Source organism: Leopardus geoffroyi, chromosome X (genome assembly GCF_018350155.1).
Source record: "Leopardus geoffroyi isolate Oge1 chromosome X, O.geoffroyi_Oge1_pat1.0, whole genome shotgun sequence".
In the NCBI taxonomy this organism is placed as follows: Eukaryota; Metazoa; Chordata; class Mammalia; order Carnivora; family Felidae; genus Leopardus; species Leopardus geoffroyi.
In genome coordinates, this window is record NC_059343.1 from 126,238,230 (window position 1) to 126,261,489 (window position 23,260).

The 23,260-nt window shown below is 43.0% G+C and overlaps 1 protein-coding gene across 1 annotated transcript in view; it reads left to right on the top strand.

Annotated features, from left to right (window-relative positions):
- ZNF185 (zinc finger protein 185 with LIM domain) overlaps positions 1 to 22,309 on the top strand; it is a 62,804-nt gene extending 40,495 nt beyond the window's left edge. The window contains exons 18-24 of the mRNA XM_045471206.1: positions 9,579 to 9,776; positions 12,614 to 12,724; positions 13,775 to 13,855; positions 16,277 to 16,348; positions 17,978 to 18,080; positions 18,968 to 19,066; positions 19,989 to 22,309. Of these exons, the coding sequence (XP_045327162.1) occupies positions 9,579 to 9,776; positions 12,614 to 12,724; positions 13,775 to 13,855; positions 16,277 to 16,348; positions 17,978 to 18,080; positions 18,968 to 19,066 (664 nt within the window). The 3' untranslated portion in view covers positions 19,989 to 22,309. The remainder of the gene's footprint in view (positions 1 to 9,578; positions 9,777 to 12,613; positions 12,725 to 13,774; positions 13,856 to 16,276; positions 16,349 to 17,977; positions 18,081 to 18,967; positions 19,067 to 19,988) is intronic.
- The last annotated feature ends 951 nt before the right edge of the window (positions 22,310 to 23,260 follow it).

The following is a 23,260-nucleotide window of genomic DNA, read 5'->3' on the forward strand; positions in this document are numbered from 1 at the left end:
TGTCATGGAAACCAAGCTAGGCTGAGCTAACTTTCCAGTATGCTGTGGACCTTTAAATAAGACCACAGGATTTGGTAGAATGGAGTTTATGGCTGCCTTAAATGGAGGGCAGGTCAGGGAGGCAGAAAGGTTTGGTTGACTTATAGCAATTGAGGAAGAATTTGGAGGTGAGGTGGTGCAGTTGGTGGAGGTATACAACTCTTTCTAAAATGTTGGCCAGCAAGTGATGGAAATTTGATGGGTGATTAGATAAATACAGCTACAGGATGATAGGAAGTGCTTTCTAGAGTGCATGCCTATGTTCCCAGGGAAGGAAGTACACTGTTGGTAAAGACAGTTTGATATTTGAATAAAGAATGAGCAAATCCAAAGGTTAATAGTCACTGAATTTATGGTGGGCTTAGGGTGGGGTTCTAGAGTCTTGGGAAGGAAGTAGAGGACTCTGTTTTTGAAACAGGAGGGAAGGATGAGTGCAAACGTAGGTTGGAGGGCAGGGGAAGGAATACACAGAGTAATGTGGGCTCCTTGATTTTTTCTGTGAGTTAATGAGCCACACATTGTAAAATTAAACAATATTTTACTTAATGACTAGCCCATGCCAAGCCATGTCCTAAGCACTGGAGATACTGACCTCAAGAAGGCGTGGATAGGTTATAATGGCAGCATAGTAGGAGTATGTGACTTGGCTGGCTGCATGGAATCAGAGAAGGCTTTACAGAGGTGACAGTTGATGTTCCTCTTGAAGCACTTTGTAAGGAGGTGAAGGAGGGGCCCAGGAGTAAGGGTAATCCTGTGCTGAAGGGTAGATGGCAGTGTTGCATGCTTCGCAGCACCCTGTGGTTTGATATGACTGTGGTTTATGATGAGAAAGCCGTTGAAAAGTTGACGTTGGGCAGACAAGAGTTAACCTAGCAAGCCTGAGGCTACTCTCTTTAGAAAGGGCTGCTTGTGGGGTGCTTGGGTGGCTCAGTCAGTTGAGTGTCCGACATCGGCTCAGGTCATGATCTCGCAGTCTGTGAGTTCAAGCCCCGTGTCGGGCTCTGTGCTGACAGCTCAGAGCCTGGAGCCTGCTTCGGATTCTGTGTCTCCCTCTCTCTCTGCCCCTCCCCCGCCCATGCTCGGTCTCTCTCTGTCAAAAATAAATACACATTAAAAAAATTAAAAAAAAAAAAAAAAAGAAAGAAAGGGCTGCTTGCAAGATGTGCCCTTGGCTGGCCTCCAGGAACTTGAAGAGGTAAACAGTTCTCTACACTGATATGAAAATTTCCCTAAATGATGAGAGTTAAGGGTGACCACCTGGATCACTTGTACAAACAACGTGCTTTATGCCGAGTGTCTGCTTGCCTCCTGGGAGTTGGGAGTTTTGGTTCGTGCCAGGCAGAAAGTTCCTATGTGACCAGTCTCCAGTAATAATCTTGGGTCGTGAATGAAAATATCACCTTTTTCTTTCACCGATTTTGCTTGGTATCCTTCTATGGTCATAAATCTTAGCCTTGAGGATGACTATATGCTGAGTCTTGGGAGTGCTCCTAGTGAATCATGGACCCTGGTGGTGGTCTTAGGGTCACCTACACACCATATCAATCTAATAAAGGACAAAAGCCGCATGATCACAGACACAAATGCGCAGAGTCTGATCTTTATGCCTTAACAAGGGCTTGGACTTTCTCCAGAGGACAAAGAAGAGTTAGGAAAGTTTTTTTTTAATTGTTGTAAAATTCACAAAACATAAAAATTACCATCTTAACCATTTTAAAGTATAAAGGCAGTGGCATTAAGTACATTCATGTTGTTATGCAACCAATTTCCAGAACTCTTTCTGTCTTGCAAATCTAAAACTCCTTCTCTATGAAACAACTCCCATCCCCTTCTCCCCAGCCCCTGGCACCCATCATTCTACTTTCTGTTTTTATAAAGTTGACTACTCTAGGTTTCTCATAGAAGTGGAATCATGCAGTATTTGTCCTTTTGTAACTAGCATCTTTCATTTAGCATAATGTCTTCAAGGTTCATCCATGTTGTAGCATATGTCAGTATTTCCTTCCTTTTTAAGGCTGAATAATATTCCATAATATAGACATACTGCATTTTGTTTATGCATTCAAGTGTCAAGAGATACTTGAGCTGCTTCCTCCTTTTGGCAAATTTGAATAATACTGTAATAAACATGGGTGTAGAAGTATTTCTTTGAGATCCTGCTTTCAGTACTTTTGGGTATATATCCAGAAGTGGAATTGCTGGATCATATAGTAATTTTATGTTTAAATTTTTTGAGGAACTGCCATACTATTTTCCACAGTGGCTGTTTTCTACCATTTTACATTCCCACATACAGAGCCAGAAAAGTTTTTTTTTTAATTTCTTTAAAGTTTCTTTATTTCTGAGAGAGAGAGAACGACAGAGAGAGAGAGAGAGAGAGAGAGAGAGAGAGAGAGAGAATGAGTGGGGGAGGAGCAGAGAGAGGGAGACACAGAATCCAAAGCAGGCTCCAGGCTCCGAGCTGTCAGCACACAGCCTAATGTGGGGCTTGAACTCCCAGACCGCGAGATCATGACCTGAGCCGAAGTCAGACGCTTAACTGACTGAGTCACCCAGGCACCCCCAGAGCCAGAAAAGTTTTAAGCAGGGAAGTAAAATGGTCAGAGTTGTGCTTTAGACTTATTTCTATGGTGGCAGTGTGAAGAATGAACTGGACGTGGGAAGAGTGGAGGCAGGGAGAAGAGCTACAAAGAGGTTCCAGTCCACTAAGTAAGAGATGATGGGGCCCCAGCTAGGGTGGTAGCTGTGGATATGGAAATAGAACTCTTAAGGAAGTAAAATGGACCCAGAATTGGGCAGCTGATAAGACTTGGGGGAGCAGTAAGGGAAAGAGAAGTGTTAAGTCAGAAAGTCATCTTTGTGGCTCAAGTGGAAGAGTGGAGTGTGTGACCCCTTCTGGCCCAGGTTGTGGGCAGAGTATCTCCAAGCTATTTTCTAACTGCCTGGAGCCAATTGAGCAAATGCCCAGTCCATGGAGACACCAAGACAAAGCGGCACACTCAAACAGATTGGCAGACAAGGGCACCTGAGGCAAGGCTCTGACTTTCAGACAGAGGCTCTGCCTGGGCCAGCCTGGATGAATTGCCCTGGCAATACTGTTCTGTTTCTAAGGTGGGCAGCAACACCTTGCAACTGTCCTTCCTTTCTTCCTCCTAGTAGTCCAAATCCCCAAGCATGCTGGGTGTGGTTGTGGAAAAGTCTTTTTTCTAGAACCGTCTAGGTCTTCCATTTCTAGTCTTTGGGTCAGGTCACTGGCATGGCATCTCGGTAGACTAGGCTCATCAGCAAAGGTGACATTTGGAGTCTTTGGGCCAGAGGATTAAAGACCACTACTGCTAATAGTCCAAAGTAGCAAGGAGACCCTTAGCCCCATTCTGGGTATGCACCAGGAGGAAAGCCAGTCAGTGCAAACCTCCTAATGGACAAGACTTGACTAGCCTAGGATTCCAGGAAGTACAGAGGGAAGTAGAGTGAGACCTGCAGGGATGTAGGCAATGATAACAGCAGAATTGTGAGGGAGAGTGGACAGAGGATTGGAAAAATCCCTGTGGGTATTTTAGAATGTATGAATTGACCAGGTTAAACTCTTCCAGAGCCCAGACAGAATAGGGATTTCTCATGGGTGGTCCAGATATTATTTCACATGGGGACAGTTGGTGTGACCCATCAGGAGAGGATCAGAGGATGATCAGTGCCAAGGATAAAACCTTAGGCCATGGGAGATTGAGTTCTTCCATCAGTTTAGCAAACTTTAATTTTTATAGTTCATTAGATCTGTTATCTCAGATGACCGACAATGATAAGAACAATGTAATTGGGGGAAGGAGAAGAACCTGTTGGATTTCTTAGATGACTTAACTGGTGAAATGGATTCCTCAGTCACTTGAAGGAGCCAGAATTCCCCACGTGGGTGTACTTGTTCTCACAAAGGTTAAGCAACAGTAGTGGCAATGACCCTTTTAAAAGGGAACGTTTCAAGCTAGTGAAAGACAGACATATGGTAGTAAGAACATATTTAAGTTACATTTTAAAAATAATTAAAATTATGACTGATAACATTGTGCTGTTGTTTTAATATTTGGCAAGGCAGCACCAAGACAGTGAGGGCACTGACAGATCGCTAGGAATTTTATATAATTTCTGAAATATTTGTATAATTAAAATTTTACCCCTTAAAATTTAACTTAGGAAAGGCTCAGCATTATTATTTTTGGATTTGACACTGCTTCCCATAAAATGTATACAATATTAAATAAATATGAATAGTTTTAGTACTGCTCTTGTTGCAAGGTGAAAGAACAAATAAATCCTTTGGGCCCTCTGGGAAATCTCAGTGTCAGTTTTAGGTGTAAAAGATATTTCAGATTTGATTTGGGGAAGTCAAAATGTCAAATGTTATCAGAAGGTTTGAGGATTTGATAACGATTATGGGATAGTGAGAAATACTACTTCGTTATCTATTAAATCAAAGTGTAAGAAAAAATTAAACATAGGAGATAAAATGGTTGTAAACACTGTTAGAGCCTTTAAAATGTCTTTTTTAAATGTTTATTTATTTTTGAAGGAGAGAGAGAGAGACAGAGCATGAGCTGGGGAGGGGCAGAGAGCAAGAGAGACACAGAATCCCAAAGTGGGCTCCAGGCTCTGAGCTGTCAGCACAGAGCCCGACATGGGGTTCGAACTCACGAACTGTGGGATCATGACCTGAGTAAAAGTCGGACACTTAACCAACTGAGCCACCCAGGCGCCCAAAGACTATTAGCTCCTTTAAAATTAAGGTCTTTTAAAAATAATTGACATGATAAAGTCAACATAAAGAATAGGATATTAGTTTGATAAGACATAAAAACTTTTCTCTTTAGATAGTGTTCACCTTAAAAATAAAAAGGCAGTTATTTTATCAGCAAAATGGGTTTATTCAGGAATAGCAGAGAATTGCAATTCAGGACACACAAGCTACAGCAAAAGCAAGTCCAAGAGCAAAGAAGAGGAACACTCTATTACAGAAAAAGGAGAAACATTGGGAGGGCTTGTTATAAAACAAAAAGTCCATTGGAGTGAACTGGGACTTTGAAGTGTAGCGGCTTTTCCTTGGCTGAGTTGTTACAGTCTCTCATGAGCTGGGCTATTGCTGGGCAAGGAGAAAATCTTCCTCCTGCTGGAATAGTAAAATTTAGGCTTCTTCCTGTTAGTTTTGCAAAGGACACCAAGGAGTGATAGGGCATGAGAGCTCCCACTTCTGGCCTCCTGACTCCATTTTAGTGAGGTTTTCCTTTATTCATTTTCACAATAGATTACTGGGGAAAAAAGAACTATCATTACCTTTTATTAAGAGCACGCCAGTGAGCCAAGAAACTCTTACTATTTTAACAGAGAGAAAGCCAAATTTTAGTTTTTTATCAGTACAATACTTGATACCAGAGCTCTTTTTGAAAAGACTATAAATAATCTCGGGGCACCTGGGTGGCTCAGTCGGTTAACCGTCCGACTTCGGCTCAGGTCATGATCTCGCGGTCCATGAGTTCAAGCCCCACATCGGGCTCTGTGCTGACCGCTCAGAGCCTGGAGCCTGTTTCAGATTCTGTGACTCCCTCTCTCTCTGACCCTCCCCTGTTCATGCTCTGTCTCTCCCTGTCTCAAAAACAAACGTTAAGAAAAAATTAAAAAAAAAAAAAAGAAAATACTATAAATAATCTCACTAAATTTTAGTAAATTTTGAACACGGCAAATAAAATTTCTTTTCTGTAAACATTTTATAATTTTAAATCTACTTACATTTCATCTTACAAAATTTTTGGAACCACTATTTTAATTTAGGACAAACTTATTCTTTTTCCTTAACAAAAACATATTTTCATACCTTGCATACAAAGTTGTTCTCCTTTGCCTTATTACTTTTAGTAGTCTCATTTATACATATTGATTATAATTTTAAACTGTTAGTACCTTTTATTTTACAGAGAAAAATAGATGTAGATCATTTTGAATTATCTGTCATATACCAGCATTTTGCAGTAGACTAGTAAAGCTTATGAATATATATCTTATAAAACTTTATAGTTATACACTTTTTTATAGTATAATTTTTCAGTGTGCACAAATGAACACATTTATTAACAAATGTATGTACAACCTCTCTGTACTATAAAAAATAAGAAGCAAAAAGTATATAAACTTAAACTTAGGCTTAGTAACTAATATTTCAGTATTTTATCTTACTTAGAAATGATCTAGGTACTTAGTAAATATCTGTTAATTTAATTTAGCATCAATCTAAGGTTTTAAATTTCCGAAAAGATCTTGGAAACTGTCTTTAAGCTGACATGTTATAAAACATAATTACTGCTGAAATAGAGTTTGTCAGAATAATACCTCAGTTTGATTAAAAGCAAATTTATATTTTTATAATCTATACATAGATTATATATATAAAATGTAAAATAATATATTTTATAATATAATACTATATTACATCTAGTAGATGTAATACTAGCTTACGTGGCTAGTTAAACCGTTTAAGTTTATGAAGATTATACTCAAGTATAATAAAAATACGTGTGGGGCGCTTGGGTGGCTCAGTCGGTTAAATATCTGACTCCCGCTCAGGTCACCATCTCGCAGTTCATGGTTTTGAGCCCCGCATCGGGCTGTGCTGACAGTTCAGAGCCTGGAGCCTGCTTCTGATTCTGTGTCTCCCTTTCTCTCTGCCCCATCTCCCATTCATGCACCTGCACTCTCCGAAAAAAATAAATATTAAAAAATTAAAATATATGCTTCTATTATATGTAAGGTTGATAACTCACAAGACAGCTGTTTTCATTAAATTAGGAATATTAAACTAGTCTTGTTTGCCAAAGATTTAGCTAAGTTTTTGAACTAGAATTTTTAAAATATTTGGGTTTTTGTTTTCTTTTTTAAGTTTTTATTTAAAACCTAGTGAGTTAACATATATGGCAAAATTGGTCTCAAGTGTAGAATTTAGTGATTCATCACTTACATATAACACACAATGATCATCACAAGTGCCCTCCTTGATACTTGTCACCCTTTTAGCCCATCACCCACCCACAGTGCTCTATCAACCCACAGTTTGTTCTCTAAAATTAAGAATCTCTTATGGTTTTCTCCTCTCTCTCTCTTTTTATCTTCACCTATCTTCATCTCTTTTGTTTCTTAAATTCCACATATGAGTGAAATCATATGAAATTTGTCTTTCTCTGACAGACTTTTTTCGTTTAGCATAATACAGTCTACCTTCATCAATGTTGTTGCTAATGGAAAAAATTCATTCTTTTCAATGGTTGAGTAATATAAGTGCACACACACACAACATTTTCTTTATCCATTCATCAGTCAATGCACATATGGGTTCTTTCCATAGTTTGGCTATAGTTGATAATGCTGCTATAAACATCAGTGTTCATATGCCCCTTTGAATCAATATTTTTATATCCTTTGGATAAATACCAAATAGTGAAATTGCTGAATGGTAGGATAGTTCTATTTTTAACTTTTTGAGGGAATTCCATACTATTTTCATAGTGGCTGCACCAGTTTGCATTCCCACCAACTTTCTCCACATCCCCACCAATATCTGTTGTTTCCAGTGTTGTTAATTTTAGCCATTTGTGTTAGTTTTTATAAGAATACTGTTTTTTTTTACAAAGTATTAGAAATTGTTTCTTTAATTTATGAAAGTTTTAGGAATGTTTAATTTGTGTAAGTGCTTATTTATCTCTAAGTTATTTGGAATAGAAGATAAGGGATTTTATAAATTAATTTGGTATACTCTCCAGAGATAAGAAAATATTATACATATATAACATACATATATACACAAACATATATACATAAACATATAGACAAACATAAGAAGAGATCTCATGGCTTTAATTCTAAATTTTCAGCCATGAGTAGGTATAAACACACACACAAATTCACTGGTTTTATGAGTTAGCTCTTGTCTTTGCCCCACTTTATTTTTTATGAGAATTGTGTTTCTGGTGGATGGGTAAATTGAGGTTACCTGCTCCACATGAAGGCTAAAGGTTCCTACTACTATTTGTAGAGGAGGGTTTTAAGAATTTTTTTTTGCCTTGATAGTAATCTTATGGAGACTGTATCTAAGCGAGGAGTGAGGGAGCAAGAGAAACAGCCCTTGGGTTGTCTCCAAGGCTCATCTACCTGGATAAAATATCCAGGGCATTTCAAATTAAGTTTTTCAGCTTCAGATGATTGCTTTTGGGGTCCCTGAGATTCTGGAGAGTCCCCAGTGGGGGCAGGGGCTAAAAGACCAGATATTGGTACTAGGCACAGATAATTTGGGATATTGGGAAGCAATAGTAGCTTCAGTGGAGAGTTGACAAGGAAAAATGAGTCAAGAAGTCACAAGAGTAAGTGTAGACAGCTCTTTCATAATGTTTGGCTGTTGTGGGGGAAGAAACTAAGGTTTTTCAAACTTTTGTTTGTATGCTTATCTCTTATCGCGGACATTTAAGTGATGAGCTCTTGCTTCTGCTTCCATTCCATTTTCATCTCCCAGGGAGGGAGGCTGAAGTTCCATTCTGACTGCCATTTATGACCTGCAAAGGGACCCTCACCCCAGATTGTTCAACGTAAAAAGAGGATGAAAATACTATTACCTCGTAATAATAGCAAGGACTACTTAGCAATAAAGAAGACACATACTCCTAGCTGTGAAAATAAGGCTGCCATAACAATACGTATGCACCTGCCTGTGTGTGCGCCAGGCTCCTACGCATTTCAGTGTGTGCGCACCGGGAGCACCACCATTTCCTGCAGCCAAGCGCTCTGACCGCGGTGCCTGCTGGGAAATGTGACCATCTATAAGGAAAATGGATGTACTGGGCAGGGCTTATGCTGCAGTCTTGCCCATACCAGCCACCAGATGGCGCTTGAGGATCACAAATGGGCCAAGGCACATATTTCTGGCCCGGCCGAGTCTTTGGGTATTGGTGACCAATTTTGGGGTCATTAGCCCCTTTGAAAACCCAATGAGCATTATGGTCTGTTTCCCTTTTTTCACCTTCACCCAGCCTGCCAGGGGAGCCTAGGGGAGATGCTCCTTCCCAGACAGCTGGGCACTGGCAGGACTGGCTGTGTTCATAAGTCGTCTGAACACTACTGCTTGGGGAAGAGACCAGATGGCTTGAGGCTTTTTAGACAGGACAGATGGACTGGGACAGGGAAGCCTTGCAAAAAAAAAAAAAATGCCAATGGAAGAAGGGGACAGGAATGCCACTGTTTCCAACTAGAAGAAGACTGTCTTTTAAAACCTCATTGAAGTCATCATGTGTTCTTGGAGACTGTCTTTGTCAGTAGGAAGGGAGCAGTAGTGCTGGGATACCCCCAAAAGGGAGATAGACTCTCCCTGGGGTGGGGGCCGTACTGGGCTCCTCTCTTCCCCACCCTCTGGGAGAGGAGCCCATTATGGCCACAATAGGTGACATCAGCATGCAGTGGGTGAAGAAGGACTGGTCCCAAAGACTCATTCCGTAAAGGTGTTCACTGTTCCTCAGCACCTTGGCTGATTCTGAAGACAAGAATGTGCCTGCCAAAGTGGGAGAGACCTGGCAGGAGAGGCCTGCAGTCCTGAGAGGTGGCCACGGGGACCCAGCTGCACCCTTCCAGCAGCCTGCAGCCCCCAGAACCCCAGAGCAGCAGAGCAGCCCCAGAAGACCAGAGGAGCTTGTGGAACTGGGAAGCCACACCAGCAGGTAAGCATTACACTGTGCTGGGCTCCTGCTATAGCCCAGGTTTCTTTTCATGAGCCACCATCCAGAACAAACCCTAACATGTTAGGCAATCTTCTCTGCAGATATAAGTGGCCAGGAAGCAGTGGAAAGGTGACCAGCAATGAGTGCGGAGGGGTAGGTCCTCATGGGCTTCAGTTTGAAGCCATAGCATCAAATCTTTTAGACCAATCCTGGAACAGAGAAGGTGAACAGAGTACCATGTTTTCTGGCAGCCTTCTGGAGCATGAAGATCTGGGTCAGGAGAGGGATGTGCAATGCCTTTGCCATTAATGGAGATGGAAGATCTCTGAGGAAGGTGTACCCTGGTGTGAACAGGAGCTCCTATCAGAGATAAAGGATGTTGGATGAACTCTTCCACTGCCACCCCTACAAGGGTGGCCTTGCATGGCAACATTTGGGTGTTCTCTTTGCTCTCTGGAGATCTTTCCCCAAAGCAACCATGAGTTTGGAAGTAAGCAAGAGCCATGGGCCTAGAGACAATATATAAGTACCTTCTATGAACCAGTTGTAGGTATCACCCACATTAAGCAAGAGGGCCAGGCCCCTGAGCACTCACCCTCAGGGACTGCATGGTGTACCAATGAATAAACACTATAGCAACAATACCATAATGATAACCATTAGTGTCTGCTGTGTACTGAAAATGTGCAGGCACTGTTCTTGTGCCTTATGTGTACTTGTCTCATTCTCACACCAACCCTATAGGGGAGGTGCTATTATCTCAGATCTACAGAGCAGAGACTAAAGCAGAGGGAGGTTAAATAGCTTGCCAACAGTCATTTGGCCAGGCAGTGGTCTAACAGGGATCAGTACCCAGACAGAGTCCAGAGCCTGTGCTGCTAATGATTGTGCTCTGTTTGTGCTTCTCCATTTGTGATAAGCCCAGAAAAGAAGGAAACTGGGTCCTCTGATGGAGAGAGGCTGGGACAAGGAGTGTTGTAGCTCAGATTGTTGGGGAAAGCTTTTCTGCTAAGAAGGATACAATTAAGTTGAGGCCTGAAGCACAAGGAGGAACCAGACTGGAAAACAACCTGGAAAGACACAACATGGGCAGCATGTACAGAGACCACGATGGGAGAGGGAGCTGAGAAGAGAATAAATGAAGGGTTATGTGGATGGAGGGTAAAGTGAGGAGGGGGAAAGGAGACCAGGTGGGCAGGGCCAGGGCTGGATCTTAGATTAGGAGGAGGAGACTATGGGAGGGAGGTGGGATGTTACCTGACCAGGAATAAGAGCCTTCCTGGTGGGGGTCTTCTATTGCTCACATTGCAGTCCTAGAAGGATCCCCACGGGATTTTTTTTTTACCTTGCCCCTTCAGCTCTATTGTCCCTTCAATTATTGTGCTAAGTGTGGACCACAGAATGCCAGACACTTGCTAGTTGTTCCTTCCTCATGCATTCAGTTTCTCCTCATACTCTGGCTCTGTATTTTATCCCCCATCTGTCTTTCCCATGGGGCCTCCCTTCCCAGTCAGTCCACCTCTTCTAGTTTCCATGGTTCATTCCTATATCATAGGGTGACATAGGAATAGGCATAGGATCACTGGGCACATAAAAGCAGGGTATTTTGCCCAAAGCAAGGTACTTCTCTGAGGTGATAGAACAAGTACTCCAGAAGGGTTTCTGAAAGGAGAAGGTGGTGTTATGTGCAAAGGTATTAGGGCAGTTAGTGTGGCTAGAGATTCAGGTGTGTGTGTGTGTGTGTGTGTGTGTGTGTGTGTGTGTGTGTATGAAATAGTTTGAGAAGATGAAGCTGGGGAGCTAGGCAGTACAAGATCATGATTGTTCTCGCCCCTGCCCACTGTTAAACTAGTTGAGGTCTTGAACACTGGATTCTGTAACAAGGGAGTGATACCCCAGAACCCGGGTCAGGTTGAGACGGCCACATCCAGAACTTGATCTGAGCAGCAACATGTTGGAGAGAAGCCAAATTCATCCCAAGACAATGTATGCCTATAGAGCTGTCCCAAGGCCACTGGAGAGTGGGTAGATGTAAAGGGGATGGCACAAGTTGTGGGGGGGGGCAGTGGTGGTGCCCAACAGAGTGCCTTCGATGGCAGCAAGCAGCTATGGCAGCTTTGGGTATGGGACTGGTGACCCAGGAGCAGGCAGAGTGAAAGCAAGTAAGGGCCTGGCCAGAGAAAAACTTTGCAAGCCAGCTAGGAGGTCAGATTCTAGGCCAAGGACTGTGTGTACAGTCAAATGGTGGAGATTCAGAAAAACCATCATATGTGTCAGTTTCTTGCCTCTGCTTGTGGCAAATGCCTTCCAGAATGAGGTACATCCAAGTCTCTTCTTTGGTGATGCCTAAATTCATTTGTCCCTCTTTTCCTTGGCCTTCTATTCTCCAGAGAGTTCTCTGGAGGATGGGGGATAGAGCTGATCCTAGGAAGGGGCTGTCCCATCCAGTGAGGAGGTGAGTCGAGTTGTTCTATCAAGTCCCTGTCAGCCCAATGGCTCTGCTCAAATCAAGTGAGTCACAGGCCAAGGCCTTTGGCTGTACTGGGGAGTTCTGGGAGGATCTGTAAGATTAAGGTCTTGCCACTGACTCAGTGTTACCTGGGTCGCTTAACCTGGATTTTCTTATCTATAAAGTAAGTGGTTCTACCCACTGATCTCAGGAGACTTGTATAACTTGTATAAGCTCCGTGATTTGTGTGGGTTGTTTTAAAAACATTGGCATATTTTTAAAGTCCTTCAAGTGGCAGTCTCAGGAGTAGGCCCCCAAACCCTATTTGACCTTGGCAGATGTCAGCTCTCAGTGTTGACACACTCCCCCCTCCATTTACTTCCTTCAGGGTGAAAAACCCCTCGAGCTGTATGGTCACTGTTACCGTTACTCCTTCTACTGAGCAGCCTCATGTTTACATCCCAGCCTCCCCAAGTGAATTGGACTCCATTTCAACCAGGTAATAAGAGACAACCTGGGAGGTGTTCTCTGGGCTATATCCCCCCAAGAGCTAAACGACTTGGTTTTTGCCCCATGTCACTTCCCTAATATTAGCTCTAGTGCCACCCCCAATTCCCAGAATCCCATTGGTTAAGGGACCACATAGTGTAGTCCAGATCTCCCCAATTTAAAGTCCTGTTTGTAAGCCTGGACAGAGTCTCATTGTATCCCCTTCCCCCTATCCCAATATCAATTCCTGGTGCTCTGCCATCTGTAGGACCTTGCTAATAATATCTCTTGAGAAACATGTGGTAAGGCCAGAGAAAGCCCACTGAGGCCAGGGCCTATGTCTGTCTCTCTCACATTATTTACTGCTTCACCTACACTCCTGGCCTCACCTGCAGTATTAGCTATTGCAGGAAGGCTGAGTGATGTGTGTGTATGGGGAGGGCAAGGAGATCAGAGCACTCTCTGGTAACATCAAGGCAGCTTGATAAAGGTCAAATTCAGGGCCATGGTAAGCCAAACATGATGCTGACTTCCAGTTTTGCCACAGGCCTATCTAGGATTGAGAAGGGAGAGATTTTATTGTTGCTAGAGATTCACACAGAGTGGCGAGGACCAACAGTCTACAGCTGCAGTTTGGAAACTATCCGGAGCCAGGGCAAAAGGGAAAGAATGCAGTCAGAGAGGAAGATAGGAAGTTCACTTTACTGCAGTCTGGGGAGGTGGGGGACAAGCCTCCCATAGTATAGAGATCTTCATGAAGGAAAGCATGTTGACATTGATTGCAGGGAGACTTTTTCTAGGGCTCTCACATTTGTACACAGCAAGCTGAACCCACAGCCTCCAATTTCAGCCCAGTCAATAGTACACTCAACAGTGCAGCAGCTCCTGTTTGCCATTTTCCTTGCCTGGTGGCAGTTAGAGCCCATCAGTGCCTCTACCTCCAGGGCTTACCATAAGCTCCTTCACTTCCTCCCAGCCTTGGGACCCTCCTTTGGGCAAGACCCAGTGCCCTGGAATCTTTCAGTATACCTCTTTCTGTTTCACTGTGCTTCTTTTACAGCAAAGGGATTCTCTTCATGAAGGAATACATGAATGCTAGTGAGGTATCCTCTGGGAAGCCAGTGTCTTCACGCTATGACAGGTAAGAGCAAGTCTCAGATCCTTCCATGATCCTGAATCCCCCATACCTCATCCAGGACTTGGCCCAGAATTGTTTCTGTGTAATCATTTATTGAATGGATAAATGATATAATTGCCCACAGACATGATTTCAAGCTGTTCTACCTAAGTTGGTACCTTTGTGTTCCCCTTTATTGTTAATTCATCCTACATCCTACTTCCAGTGCCATGCCCTTCTGCCTAACTTTTTTTCTTGGTAGACCACAAGCTTTCTTTAGTGAAATTCTAAGAGCATTCCTCTTTACAGAGCTGGCAAAGCCCTTAAGGACTTTTTATCTAGTTAATTCCATCCTGTTCCAATCTCTTTTATCTAGTTAATCCCATCCCTACCATCTCTTAAGCTCCCATGCCCTTTCCAGCATGCCAGGGTTCCTCACATTTAATTGCTGTATGGCCACTGTATGGCCATGAATTGCACACATTTGAGCACACATTTGACTACAGTTCCTGATATATACTTAACTTTTCACTCATCATCTCTATATCTGCTTGTTTCCTGATGCCACATGGAAGGATACCTTCATGCCACCTCAGTTAAAAAGTAATCTGCACTGACATACCATTCTCCCAGGAATCTTTTTTTATGGCACATCATCTCATGCCTAGAATGAGGATTTTAGTTACAGAGAGGAGCTTCCTGGCCTTATTTCATGATTGGGCCTCTGGGGATTCTGGACCAGCTTTCATGGGTGTTGTTGGATAATGGACATGGACGTCAAGTTCAAGCCGTAGCTTGGCCCCCATTGGTTGGGTCATTTTTCACAAGATTCTCAACCTTTCTGAGCCTCAGTTTCTTCACCTGTAACTCCTAAGGGTGGTTTTTGTGAGTAACTTTATTGAGATATAATTCACATGTCATAAACTTCCCTCTTTAAAGTGTGCAATTCAGGGGCGTTTAGTACATTCATCATGTGTGCAGCCATCACCACAATACAATCCAATTTTCATCATCCCAAAAGGAAACCCCATAACCATTAGCAGTCTCCCACACCACCAGCCACATCCCCTGGCCACCACTGATCTGTTTTCTGACTCTATAGCTTTTTTTTAGGGAGGTTTTGAGATTAGAAATAATATATGCAAAAACCCCAGCACCCCCGAGGGAGCTGTCCCTGCCATCCAGCATTTGCCTCTAGGAGTGTTACTTGACTGAACTCTGTCTCCTGGGTTTTCTTCTGTCATTCCCACTCCTCTGTAAACTTTAATTCTTACCATATGGCAACTACATTTATTTGAAAAAATTTTAATGTTTATTTTTGAGAGAGAGAGAGAGAGAATGAGCAGGGGAGGGGCAAAGAGAAAGAAGGAGACACAGAATCTGAAGCAGGCTCCAGGCTCAGAGCAGTCAGCACAGAGCCCAACACGAGGCTCAAACTCACGAGTTGTGAGATCATGACCTGAGCCGAAGTCAGACGCTTAACCGACTGAGCCACCTAGGCACCCTATCTAAATTTATTTTAAAATTGAAGTTTACATTCAGTTAAAATGTTATGTTTTGTGAAAAAAGCAGAGTTTCTCTATTGGAGGATTGTGTAGTGTATTGTGTTTCCCCCTTTTTCTTTACCTTCCAGGAAGCTTAGAGATAAGCTTAATGCTGAGAAACACACACACACACACACAAAGAAAAACCAGAACCTGGACTGAAATTCTAGCTCACTCCTTACTCCAAGCATGACCTTAGGCAAATCACTTAACCTCGGAGCAGCAGTTTTTCTGGCTACCTCTCATGGCCACCACATGGCTCCTGTGAGAATGGCAGCTTCACTAAAGTGTATCCCATGGCTTGTAGCTGGTCACACTTTCCTGACAATAGGTTTTTTTTTTTTTTAATCATTTGTGTTTATTATCAAAAGTCATATTGAAAATGAAGATGCGAAACGGAAAAAAAAAAAACTTCAACCCAATTCCCCCTGTAACTCAAACACAGGTAATATGTCAGAATCTTTCCTTCTTTTGTTTGCTCCCATTCCTAACGTCTGATTTCTGCTGTGAGTGGGCTCTTAGTGACTCACATTATAACCCAGACGCATATGTGGGGAGAAGAGCCATGATCCTTTCCTACTGGTCAGTGAATCTGGGAGGGTGCCTCCTGGAATACACAGCCTTAAGAATCGTGGCCACCGCCCTTGTCATCTTCCTCAGCATGGCAGGTATTCTTTGCCCCCATGCAAGAGCCCTTCTCCAAGAAAATTATGCCTCCCTGGCACCAATTTCAAAGCTTCCACTGCCCTTCAGCATAACAGATGATGGCTGGCCATGCAGAACCATGTCTCAGCTTGTGGCCACAGGATTAAAAATATTATAAAAGCATTTCCGCTCATGAGTGTGGTAGTCATCTGGTTCCCATCTTGTGCCCTCTTCTTCCCCATCACACTCTCTGCAGCATTAGAAGCATTGAAGACTCATGTGATGTGGAGAAGAAACCTGCATGTGACAGCTCTCTGTACTCTGAGAGGTAAGTCTACTATCTTTCCAGGGAGCTCTCAGGTCTACAGAGAAGAAACAGCTGAGAGACATTTCCACACTAAGTCTGTTTGCTTTTGTCTTCCATTTGGCTGCTTCTGATCCACTTGCAGATCTGTCCTTGGGATGTCACACTTGTGGCAACTAAAGCCTTTGGACCCAGCTAAGACAAAGAGGGAAAACTCAAAAGGCTACTGAGAAGGGAAATTATGATGTCTGAAGGCCCAGGGAGCTCAAGTTAGCAGGAGAGGCCCTTGGAATTAGAACCTAAATGATCACTTAATTAACCTGTAAATATGACCAGAAAGAAAAAAAAAAACTAAACTACAAAAGACAGCAATAGGTGGAAAGTGAGGAAAAATGGGCTGCTATCATCAAGAAGCCAGAGAGAGCCATTCATGTGAATTCAATGAAGGTGCAGACATTGCTTCATTCAGCAGTTTTTAAAGCTGTCACTAGATGACAGTGGCCACAGGATGGTCTTAATGATAAAGAAGTCATATTTTTAAATTCTTGAAATAAAAGAGAAAGGAGTCTTAGAGATGCAGTTCACTCAGGTCACAGTGAAGGGAACAAGCCTGAAAAGAATAAATAATGTACCTTATGTTACACAGGGAGTTAGTGGCAGAGCCAGGACTAAATCCCAGGTCCATGACTACTCCCAGGTCAGGGGTATTTCTACTGTGTTATCTGACTAACTGTGAGCTGAAACTGGTGATGGTAAAATACATGGGGGGGTGGGGTGAGGAACAGGATTTTGATTAAGGCAGGAGTTTTTAGCAACACTGTTAAGAGACTGAGCCCTACATGATGGAGGGACCAAAACTGAGATGATCATGGTAATTCTGGGCCCTTGAAAGAAGGATCCTGTGTGGGTCCAGGTTGGTAGCACCACCTCTGGCTTCTGTCAGAAGCATATCCAAATCTCTGAAAGAAAGCACTCCCAATTTATGCCTGAAGAATCATGGCGGGCAGGCACTTTGAGCAGGTTCCCTCTGAGGAGGAAAAGCAGTGGTGACTCTCAGAAACAAAAGCAGGGACCCTCAAAGTGGGAAGATACTCAACCTAGAAGTCGGTATCTAGAATTCCAACATGATGTCCCATCAGAATCTACAGCCAGACTGTCTTTGGGATGGTCATTGGAGTATCACGGGACAGGGTGGGTCCAAGAGTGTAGGGTCTGAGAGGCAGGGCTTAGTGGCCCCAGGCATGAAGGGAAGCATCGTGAAGACAGGGGGCCAGGTAGGGAAGACAAGGGCACATGTCCTATAGAAGAAGGCATGGGTCTTCCTGTTCTAGAGGAGAGTAGTGCCCCCAGCATGCCAGGCAAGGGGTCAGGGAGAGGTAAGCTGCCTGGAATAAGAATCAAACCAAGGGGTCCACACATATGATTGTGAGTACGGTGAAGATACATGACCAATTTCTGGAAATATCATGAGGGTGTATAGTAAACTGAGGCCCAGCCAAGGGATATGTAACCAATTTCACACTGCAGAAAAAGATGGCAGGCTGAGAATACAGGCACATAGGGCTGTTTGTGTCAAATCAGAGGGTCTGGCTTCATCGTATCAGTAGCCTGCATGCCAGCCTGATTGCCAGATTCTTGTTTTTCATCTCACAGAACAACTGGAGGGATCTGTACTTACTGCAACCAGGAGATCAGAGACTGTCCAAAGATTACCCTAGAGCATCTTGGCATCTGCTGCCATGATTATTGCTTTAAGGTAAGGAAGAAGGGTGGTGCTGCTAACATCGTCCAGACTTAGGGAGCCTTGTGGATCAAAGACTAGAAAGAAGGCTTGATCTCTGTGTGATTGTGCTCCATGCCAGAGGCTTGGGAGAAGTGGGAACTGAACGAGTGGATGGAGTTGAGGATGCCAGCAGTCATTTCCACGGTGCTCAGCATCTTTTGCAAACTGGAAGCCAGAATGCCTGATGAGCCCAGGGCAGCCATGCAGATGGTTGGAGACCTAGACACCTAGGAACTCATGACCCCTCTTATTCAAGACTGTCTGCAGGAAGGTCCACTGTAGATGACTGGCCACTTTGTCCTTCAGATATCCACTAGAGTGGCAGGTGTGAGAGTCCTGAGGACAGCAGAGCTACACTGTTGTAATAGCCTCCCCTTTCATTAGGTTTTCATATCACCTTCCTTTGGACCTTAAATATCACAATTAAAGTCCCTCAGCCCTCCTACAACAGCAATGGCTTACTTTACATATGACCCCAGGTTCAGTGTACTTTATGGGCTACCTCACCATACCCTTATGGTAACCTGCCAGTGTACCCACTTTATATATCAGGAAATAGAGTCTCAGAGAACCTCAGTAACTTGCCCAAGATCACCCCGCTAATAAACAGTGGATTTAGGGCTCAAATCCAGGCACAGTTCTGAAACCTGGGCTCCTAACTACTATGTGATCATCATGCCTGCTAATTTGTGTGGGTTTGTTTGTTTGAGTTTTGTCTCTGTTTTCTACCAACTTTTGTTCTCTGCTTCAAAGTCCAGGATGTGCCATCAAGTCAGTGTCTGCTCAGGTGCACCCTCCACACTTCACTAATTTATGTTGCTTCACTTGCATGTTGACCTCTAGCTTGCTTTCTCTTTCAGTGTGGGATTTGCAGTAAACCAATGGGTGAGCTCCTGGATCAGATCTTCATTCACCATGACACCATCCACTGTGGGAAATGCTATGAGAAGCTCTTCTAGGTGGGTACCAAGCAGCCAGGAAACTTATTTGGGAGAAGAAATGTGCCCGGGTCTCTTCCTGAGTCTCAAACCAGAATGCTACTATCTCTCTTAGCCTTGAGGCTTTGAAGTTTTAGGTGGTACAGATAAAGACCCTCCCAAGTTGCAGGAGTTATAGCATCTTCCTCTCAATAAGTACCTTTCACGCAGCATCTTATCTGAGCTCTCTAGCTTCCCTGGGATGCTGGCCAGGCCTGTGTTGTTAGCCTCATTTGAGAACAAGCAAATGAAGACCTAAAAAGAAACAACTAGCTAGTGGATGGCAGAATCAGGATCTCAACCCAGAACTTCTAATTCAAATCCAAGGCTCTCTTCTAAATTCCACCATTGGATCACTTCCACCATTGCTTATATAGCATAAAATCAGGACTCAAAAAGCAAGGTGCTCAGTGAAACTAGAATCAGGTGGGGGACCAGCAGTAGTTAAAGGCCAGGATAAATGGTCATATGTGGGAGGGGATGGTGCCATCCTGGGGCTGGCCCAACCAGGAAGGGCTGCTTGAGTAGCCTCTGGACCACATCCCCAACACTGCCTGAAGACAGGTTTGCATGCTAAAAGCCAGAACTGACCCAGACTCAGTGTCTGGGCTGCATGGGACCTGGTGCCTATAGGACACTGCCTTTCCAAATTCTGGGAGCCCCTTCTCCTTAGCACCTCCTCAACTAGAAACACAGAGCAGAGTATCCACCTTGAAGACAATGGAAATGGGTAGCAACCAGGCTCTGCACCAGCTATAAGCCTGTCCTGCCTTCTCTCTAGAAGACACTTGACCTGGACTATTTTACCTAATGCCTGGAGACATCAGCCACCCCAAGAACCTCTGACTGGTTATTGGATTGGATGTGCATTTCTAATCTAATGGCTACTACTATTTTCTTTTAGCTCTTCTAGGCTGAGAAGAAGTTGATGACTCCTGGACAAGTTTGGCTGTCCCCAGTTGCCCCAAGTTGCTAGCTCCTCTTCCCTCACTTTCCTCCTCCCCATTTGATTTCTTCAGACTTTTGCCCTTCTCAAGTTGAACTGATTGCATCTAGTAGAGTATCTTAATGATGACAATAACGTGTGTGTGTAGCTTTTAATAGCTTAGCAAGCACTTTACATCTATGATCTTATTTCAGGCTCAAGAAAAAAAAAAGATTGAACAAGAATTCCATCTTGGCTTTCTTAAGATAGGTTGGCTTCCTGATGAGTTTAGATGGTCTGGTACGATAGGCAGGAGCATGAGTTTCAGTGTGTCCTGACTTTTGGGACAGAGAGCAACCCCACATTCTAGGTTACAGCTCTAAGTGTATCTTTGGGGCTTGAAAACAAGAGGTCCCCTGAAGCTTCTGAGGGACCAGGTGGGTAAATCTCTGGTGGGTAAATTGCAGACATTGAATGCTAGGGATTGGCTTAGGCTAATATTTAGCTTGTCTGTTATAGTTGCCATATATATGTGTGTATGTATGTATACATATATATATACATACATTTATATATTTAACTTTCCATACACATTTAAAAATAGTTAATTGCTTTTTATTGAGTTATATAGCAGATTTTAATTATCTTCTTCCCACTTTTCACTATAATTGAGGTTTTTTTTTCCTGAAAGCTTGTGGGCATGCATTTGAAAGTCTACACAGATAAGATTACATTCCATGGGGTGTGATTCTTAAGAGGCCACTGACCAAAGGAACATCCGTCTCTGAATCTTGATAGCTGATTAATACCTTTTCCCTCAATTCCAATAGTTACACAAAAATCTTCAAAAGTAGGTTTCAGGTTGTATAGACTCCAGCAGGATTAAGAAGGGAGAAAAACAGTTAACATTTCTCAAGGCCTTACTACCTATCAGGCATTATCACAAAGTGATGGCATCAATCCTCATACTAATCCTATGCAGAGGTTATTCTTGTCCCCAATTTATAGATGGGACTATCAAGGCTCAGAAGGTGGTCACTACATCGTGTGGAACCATTGCTGTCTCTCTCCAGAACCCATGTTCTCAGTAACAGTAACCACATTACCAAGCATTGATTTAGTGTCGTGTGCCAAGGTCTGTGCGGAGGTTACCTCATTTTACCAAGTAACATTGCCCTCCATAGGTCTCCCCTGAGGCATACTCTTACAAAGAGAGGAAAGTATAAAATCATGTTCCTCCTCTGGGCATCCTAGGTCTCCCTATGAAGTACCACAAAAGTCAAAGTGCCCTCCTTCCCTCTCCTCCTCTTTCTATGAAAATAATTTTGAACTGAGATACTCTTCCAAACTTAGATTTCTCTGCTGGGTAGAGACTTGACTCACAGACCTTCCCAAAGAAGAGCTTGTCAACCCAGGGAAAGCCACAGTGAGCTACCCGATCTGAGCTAGCCAGGATATCAGCAACTACTGGAGTCCCAAGTACTTGGAACAGAGAAACCTGTTGACTGTCTAAACAAATTGCAGGCCCATCCATGTGGTCAGCTGATACTCTACTCAGGTTCAACTAAGCTCATCTGCCTTTGGGACCAGGATCACTGTGTAAGGTCCTTGAGAGGAAGGACAACCTGAAAGTTTTCTGATGAAAACTGAGGGTCTGTTCCCTTAATTTAATTAGAAAATGTCTCCATCTCTCTCCAGTTTCTGACTCCTACGCACATTGGCTGGTGGACTTGTCTTCCTGTCAAATGATCAGAGAGGAACATTCCATTTATTTGCATAGATGTGCATCAGATTTGCTCTGGAGGGGAAAAGTGATACAATAGGTCATGTACCACTAAATATGAGCTGGTATTCCCCAGGTATAGCCCACAGCGAGGGATTTGGCACATGATAGACACTGACACATAGGTGCTAAATGAATGAATAAAAGGGAAAGGCTGCTCCTTTGTGTTGGAGGTACCAACCCTGAGTCAGTATAGCCTAGTTGATCGAGTACAGGATAAAGAGATCCAAGATAGGCTGTCTTCTCCACCTTTAAGATACACTGTGCCTTTAAGGGAGTTTTAGAACCAATATGCAAGAAATTGATGGAAAGCTTGTAAGATCAATATTGATTTCTATTCAAAACAGACACTTTCATGTCTAAAAAGGCACAAAATTCTGCAGACTTAAGAGAGGTGGTTGCATTATACTTTTGCTTCTTTTTAATTGTCTAGTGTTTTTAATCACATTTGCTTAACCCAAATTAATGTACTCAATTATAATAAATATTGAGATATTAAATATGTCAATGTAGTCAATGTTAAAGTTTCCTTTTTTTTTTAAGTGTAATAACTTGGTGTATTGGCTGTGTAATTTATTTTCTAATATTACCTGAAGCCATTCTCTATAAAAGCAAATAAATACTTCAAGAAGTATCAAATCTAAAGAGGCAAAAAATAGCAAAATCTAGAAATCATGCATGCACAGGAAGCATAGCATTTTAGACTAGTCAGATATTTTTGTTTTTTTTTAAGTTTATTTATTTATTTTGAGAGAGAGAGCAAGTGCACAAGTGGGAGACGGGCAGAGAGAGAGGGAGACCAAGGATCCGATGTGGGCTCTGTGCTGAGAGCACAGAGCCTGATGCAGGGCTCAAACTTGTGAACAATGACACCATGACCTGAGCCGAAGTCAGATGCTTAACAGACTGAGCCATCCAGGTGTCCCTAGACTGATGAGATCTTAACAAAGAATATTTTATTCTTTTGGGTCCATCCTCCCCTTTATTACCATTGCATACAGATGACCATCTAGTCCTTATTGTACACTTGCAATGATCAGCTCAGTCCCGTACAAGCCCACTCTGTGGACAGGTCCAGTTTCAGAAAATGCGTTGTTCAGTTGAGTTAGAATCTTTTCCTTTTAACTGTCACCCACTGGTAATATATCCTCCCTTGCCCATATGCCAGCCCGTAAAGTAATAAAGATGCTTATTGGGTTCTCCCTCATCAACTCTTCTCCCATCTAAACAACCTTGGTCCCATAAACTCTTCGTTGACAATAATTCTAAATATGTATCTCTCAAATATCCTTCTCAAAGGTGCCCACACACCATCTGAACCCATTCCTCCAGAAGTGTACCAGTAGTCAAGACTTTCATCTTTCCTATTAAAGTCAGTGCTACAGAATCCTGTTGAATCATTGTGCTGCCTATCAAGTGACCCACACTTCTGAGTTTTATATCCCAAAATACAATTTTCTTACTGTAT